A 6427-nucleotide genomic window follows, 5' to 3' on the forward strand; every position below is an offset into this window, starting at 1 on the left:
AGTTGGTCCGAAGGCTTTCATCTCCTGGTTTTTAACAGATAAAAATCTTTGTTGTCCCAAACACCTCCCTCTTCTTCCACTATTTGGTCTGATTTCCACCCCCCCCGCCCCGCTTTTTCCTCCGCTAACCTGCAAGCCCTCTCCCTTCCTTACTGGCTCCATCCCAAGCACTTGTTTTATTATGCGTCTTCCCAGCACACCCGTGCAGTAATACCTGTGCGCGGAAATAAGTTCCTCCCCGAGCAAACCTGTCCTCGAGCCGGCGGCTGTAACGAGCTCGGATGGGACGCGGGAAGCAGTTGATAGAGCGAGCTGGCTGAGCAGGGGTGCTGCTCTTATTTAGGGGCTATTGCAGCGTGGTACGGCGGTACGTTATATACGGTGCTGGGTGATACCCCGTTACGAGATTATTCTGCCCGAGGTCTGCAGCGCATATCTAGTAATAACGCTGTCCCTGCTTACAGGCGGGTGGAAATGCTTTTGTTGAGTATTTACCAGAAAGCAGCTGGGGGGACGAGGGTCCCCAGCCGTAGGAGGGTGGGAGCTGAGCTCCCCAGCACGAGCTTTCCCCTGCTGGGAGAAGGCAGAGGCGTGAAGCCGAGGGTACCGGAGGTGCTAATTGCGCGAAGGAAATTAATTTCCTTTTAAGCGTGCTGCGGTAATGGTTTCCTTGTATTCCTCAGTCCAGTCTTTATCCCACACGCGTCTCGTCAGGAGGAGCTCAGAGGCACGTTATGGTGCGGTTTAAGCCCCCAGAAGAAGCGGCTCGTTTACGGGGGGCTGGGGGGTAGGAAACGCAGTGTGGGCTGAAACGCTCGTCGTGGATTTCTTTAACCTGGTAGAAATAGGTTGGACCTGTGCGTGTGCGTGGAGACGGATCCCACTCGTGATGGTGCTATCCCCTTCTAGCGGCTTTTGTAATACAGACAGCTCTCGGTGGCTTTGGGATTGGTTTTTCTGGTGGATTTGGGGGGTTTTAAATTTTTTTTTTTTTTTTTTTTTATATAGAGGGACGACTTGCAAGGCTCGGCTGCTTGCAGTGCAGCGAGTGCAGGGAGCGTTGGAGGGGCAGAGGATGTTTCGTACCATCCCACTCCCTCGAGAGCAGCGTTTCCTCAGGGTGGAAGAGCATGCAAACTCTTTCCTATAACGAAGAGCAATATTTGCATTCTGATTCCTAAATTGGGTATTATTTTGGTGGGGTGGGGCGTATCTGGAGCAGGGAGCCGCAGGGCATTTCTGCGGTGCTGCCAAGGGCCGGGCTCAAGGCTGGGCAAAGCACTTAACGTGCCGAAATTACTCAAGTCCCTTGTCCTACGCGGTATTTCTGTAATTCTCCCTGGTTTTAGCAGAGGTCCAGCAAGCTGTCCCTGTGTCGGTGGTCAGCGAGCATCCCTCACTGATGCGTGGGAGAGGGAAAACACGAAGGTCTCGGTTTCATCTCGGGGCTGGCAAAATGCCCCCGTTGCATCCCGTGGTGCCCCCGGCTCCCCCAGCCCTCCCGCTCTGTCCCCTCGTCCCCACGCAGCAACGTTGAGCTGGGAGGGGACGCTTGGGGAGCCCTGCCCTGGGCTCCTGGGAGCGCTGCAGGAATCCGCCGCGCTGCTAAAAATAAACCGGTTGTGGTTTATTTATCCTGGAATGGGAGCAGCAGGTTTTCCTGCGCCGGGCCCTGAGGCTGCGGCAGCGGTTTTGCTCCCGAATCTCCTTTTCCAGGGGCCGAGCTGCCCCTTGGAAGGTTGGGTGATGATGAGGAGCCACAGCGGCGATGCGATGGGCGTTTCGGGGGGGCTGCTGGGTGCGTGCAGGGGGTGCAGCAGCGGGGGTGAATTGGGCGGCTGCTCCCAGCCCAGCCCCTGGGGACGTAATTTTGGTACTTTTTCCTTGAAAAATAAAAGAGGCGGAGGCAAGGGGGCTGCTGTGCCCCCGCCGCGCTCGAGCCGTGGTCTCTCCCGCAGCCATGAAAGCCGACCGCAAGCGCTTGAAGGCGGAAAAGACGGACCTGGTGAGCCAGATGCAGCAGCTGTACGCCACGCTGGAGAGCCGGGAGGAGCAGCTCCGCGACTTCATCAGGAACTACGAGCAGCACAGGAAAGTGAGTGCAGGAGCCCGGCACCGTGGTCTCGTGGCACGGGGGGGGCTGGCAGCGGCGTGAGCGCGAAACCCGGTTTGCCATCGGGCAAAAACCCGCCGGCCTCTTGCAACCGGGCAGCCGCTCCCCTGCGGCAAGGGCTGGACCGCAGCAGGTTAAGGTTAAATAAATACCGGAGGAAATGGGGCCAGCGAGCCAGACCTGGGAAATTCGATGTAATTTTAACCAGGTGCACGGCGGGCATCCCGTTTCGGGGGACTGGCCGCATCCCGTAGCTCCCCGCTCCTGCCTGCTGCCGTCCCTGCCGGCGCAGGGCTGCTCTTGTTGACACCCAAAGGTACCGCTTGCCCTTTGGCACCCGCAGCGCTCGGGTGGCCCCGAGGGGGTCGTGGCAGAGGGCGGGAGAGGGGTTTGTACGCTACGCGTGGGTTTCCCCTTCCTGATGGCCGCCCCGTGTCCTGGCAGGAGAGCGAGGACGCGGTGAAAGCCCTGGCGAAGGAGAAGGACCTCCTGGAGCGGGAGAAGTGGGAGCTGCGGCGGCAAGCCAAGGAGGCAACGGACCACGCCAGCGCCCTCCGCTCCCAGCTCGACCTGAAAGACAACCGCATGAAGGAGCTGGAGGCCGAGCTGGCCATGGTGAGCTCAATAACACAGCGGGCCCGACTCGAGGGTCAGCCCTGCGCTGCCGCCGTGGGCGCTCGGCTCAGCAGCTCGAGCGCTTGAAACACCCCAGCGCGTTTTGCTGAAGTTCAGTATTTATTGCAATATTGCATGCACACGTTTGCTGCCGTGGTTGCGTTATTGCAATACTGGCAGGGGAAAAAAAAAAAATCCATCGCTCAAAAGGAGCTGGATATCCTCGGTGCCGGGAGCAACACAATTTGGGTATTTACTTGCCAAGGGGAGGGCGGGTTTGGTGCAGTCTGTTGCTGCTGGTTCTGCTGCTCCGGGAGATGTTCATACGGTTTTTCCCCCTGTTGTGGTTTAGCCCCAGCCGGCAGCTAAGCACCACGCAGCCGCTCGCTCACTGCCCCCCCACCCCTGGAATGGGGGAGAGAATCAGGAAAAAAAAACTCATGAGTTGAGATAAAGACAGTTGAATAGGACAGAAAGGAATGAAAAACAATGATAATGATAATGATATGACAATAGTAATACTAAAAGAATTAAACTATACAAAGCAAGTGGTGCACAATGCAATTGCTCACCACTCGTTGACCGATGCCCAGTTAGTTCCCGAGCCGCGATCCCCCCTCCCAGCCAGCTCCCCCAGTTTATATACTGGGCGTGATGTCATATGGTATGGAATAGCTCTTTGGCCAGTTTGGGTCAGCTGTCCTGGCGGTGTCCCCTCCCAGCTTCTTGTGCCCCCTCCAGCCTTCTTGCTGGCTGGGCACGAGAAGCTGAACAATCCTTGACTTCGTATAAACACTACTTAGCAACAACTGAAAACATCAGTGTGTTATCAACATTCTTTTCCTACTAAATCCAAAACACAGCACTATACCAGCTACTAGGAAGAAAATTAACTCTGTCCTAGCTGAAACCAGGACACCCCCTCACCACTGCCTTGGTGTCCTTCCCCAGGCCAAGCAGTCCCTCGCCACGCTGACCAAGGACGTCCCCAAGCGCCATTCCTTGGCCATGCCGGGCGAGACGGTGCTGAACGGCAACCAGGAGTGGGTGATGCAGGCCGACCTCCCGCTGACGGCCGCCATCCGGCAGAGCCAGCAGACCCTCTACCACTCGCACCCCCAGCACTCGGCGGACCGGCAAGGTGGGCACCCCGCACGGATTGCGGCCCGGGCGAGTTCTCAGGGCGCGGGGCCAAACCCGTTTTGGGGAGCTGCCTTATTCCCCCATAGAGGGGGGAAAAAAAGGGGCAAAACGCCCCAGAAGCAGGTTTTTTGGCAGTGCGTCGGAGGTTTTGCATGGGGTCAGGTTTGCTGGCGTGACGTTAACTCCCCGATGTCCCCCCCTTGCCTTCCAGCGGTCAGAGTGAGTCCCTGTCATTCCCGGCAGCCGTCCATCATCTCCGACGCCTCCGCGGCTGAGGGCGACCGGTCGTCCACGCCGAGCGACATCAACTCGCCCCGGCATCGAACGCACTCGCTCTGCAACGTAAGGCGCTACGTGATGGGGGGCTTGCTTCCCTGCGGTGGGGGTCTTGCTGGGGAGCCGGGCTGTGGGGATGCTGCGGGTCCTCTGCTTCCCAAAACGATGTTGGTCTTGGGGTGGGCTACGGGTTGGAGGTTTGCTGACCTGGCGAGCTGCTTTCCTGGGGGTTTATCCCAGCCCCACAGCGATTTGGCTGCCAGAATAAGCCGCTTTTTGCTGCGGAGGTGGGGGGTCCTGGGCTGCGTTGGGGCTGATTCAATTGGATCCGTCTCCTTCTGCCGCAGGGGGACAGTCCTGGACCGGTACAGAAGAACTTGCACAACCCAATCGTACAGGTAGGGCACAAAGCCCTGTTTAAATCCCACTCGTGAGACCCGGTCCTGTGCTAGCAAGTACTGGGGGGGGAGCTCAGAGGCACTGATTTGGGTTTTTAAAAAAAAAAAAAAAGGGGGGGGGGACACACACAGAAGCCATCCTGAATTGTAAGTCTGGGATGTCTCAGTTTTCCGTGATTTGCCCCAAAATCCAGGTAGCGCCGTAGGCGGTTGCCGTGCTCGAGGCCCATCGCGGTCTTGATTTTTGCAAGGCACAGCCTAGATCAGGTTATTCTTCTGTATTTGACTCTAAAACGTCGGGGTATTTTTGCAAGCCGTGGACAGACCCTTGCTCTGACCTTACATTCCTGGAGCTGAAATCCTGAACCAGTTGAATTAAGAAGCCAAAATCCCAGCGATGTGGGGAGGGAGCCCGATTTCACTGCCCATCCCACCACACATATTTCAGGAATTGTATTTTTTTTTTTTTTTGGTCCAGGACCTTAACATTGCTTTGGACCTGGACCCGTGTATTTTTTGGGACCTGGACCCTGTGGTCCATCGTCCCTGATGCGAGTTGATGGGGGACGGGGGGGGGATGTGAATGAAAAGCTCGGTGGCCAAACCCGTGTCCTCTCCCCCCGCAGTCTTTAGAGGACCTGGAAGACCAAAAACGGAAAAAGAAGAAAGAGAAGATGGGCTTCGGCTCCATCTCCAGGGTGTTCGCCCGGGGGAAGCAGCGCAAGTCTCTCGACCCCGGCCTCTTCGACGGTACGGCCCCCGACTACTACATCGAGGAGGACGCGGACTGGTGACCCCCCCGCGCCGGGAGCCTCTCCCCGGCCTCGCCGTCGCCGATGTACATACCCCCACCCCAGCCCCGCCTGTGGACGTGTTACCTGTTGTCTTGGGAGCGATGCAGCTGTGTCGTAACTTCAGTTTTTTTCCCTTTTTTTGTGGTTTTTTTTTTTTCCTACACCAGTAACTCCTTTGTTGTCGCTTCGGTTTGTCAGTTTGGGTTGGGTTTTTTTGTTTGTTTGTTTTTATTCCTTCTTCTTTTGACGAAACTTGAAACTTGAAGGACTGCTGTGTCTCTGTAAATACCAGAAATATTGTGCACTTTGTGCTTGTGACGTCTCTTGTCCGAAACCCGCTGTTTTCCGGAGCCCAGCCCGCGGGATGTCCTCGCTCGGGGACGAAGGACCTGCCCAGCTGAGGGACCTGAGAGAGAAAAAACACACACACACACACACACACACACACAAAATATTTCATTCGCTGTGATGTCTTCCTGGCCGAACCCCGTGGAGGCGACACGGGCTGGTTGTTAACGCCTGCCGGTCTGGAAATAAGTGTTTTAACGTTCCTTTTTAGTTGTTTTAATTTATTTGCACAAACCCAGAGGAGCTATTCTAACTAAATTATTGCAGAAGTTTTGGGATTTTTATATTTTTCCACGTCGGTTGGGATGGGGCGGGGAGGAGGAAGGGTGTGTTTGTACTGTACTGTCCTGGGAAGCTGCTGCCGGGGGGGGGGGCCGGAGCCGTGGACCCCCACCCTGGGCTCCCTCGGCCCGGCGGCTGCAGATGCCCCAGGAGCACTTAACGCCTTGGAAAACGCAAACCTAAATACATGCCGGGAAATCAGACCGGGGGGGTAAGCTGGTGGGAGCTTTGCCCCGCCGTTTTTCCCCGCATTTGAGGGGCTCGCCCTTTGCTTCCAATAAAATTTGGGGGGATCCGGCACGAGCCGGGAGGAGGGGAAAGGCGAGATCCCGAGATATCCCCGTATCCCGAGACGTCGCCCGGTCGGGGCCGGCCACCCCGCTCCCATTTGGGGTGTCATCGCCGTCGGGAAGGGGCCGGGGAAATCGGTACGAGTTCCCGCCGGGGAGGTTTTTCTG

At 56.9% G+C, this 6427-nt stretch overlaps 1 protein-coding gene across 1 annotated transcript in view; it reads left to right on the forward strand.

The window, feature by feature from the left end:
- LOC127024774 (kazrin-like) overlaps window positions 1-5992 on the forward strand; it is a 94713-nt gene extending 88721 nt beyond the window's left edge. Inside the window, exons 4-9 of the mRNA XM_050909443.1 lie at window positions 1959-2095; window positions 2558-2728; window positions 3680-3869; window positions 4083-4213; window positions 4495-4545; window positions 5172-5992. Coding sequence (XP_050765400.1) covers window positions 1959-2095; window positions 2558-2728; window positions 3680-3869; window positions 4083-4213; window positions 4495-4545; window positions 5172-5339 — 848 coding nt within the window. The 3' untranslated portion in view covers window positions 5340-5992. The remainder of the gene's footprint in view (window positions 1-1958; window positions 2096-2557; window positions 2729-3679; window positions 3870-4082; window positions 4214-4494; window positions 4546-5171) is intronic.
- Window positions 5993-6427: the final 435 nt, after the last annotated feature.

This window comes from Gymnogyps californianus, chromosome 21 (assembly GCF_018139145.2).
Source record: "Gymnogyps californianus isolate 813 chromosome 21, ASM1813914v2, whole genome shotgun sequence".
Classification (NCBI taxonomy): Eukaryota; Metazoa; Chordata; class Aves; order Accipitriformes; family Cathartidae; genus Gymnogyps; species Gymnogyps californianus.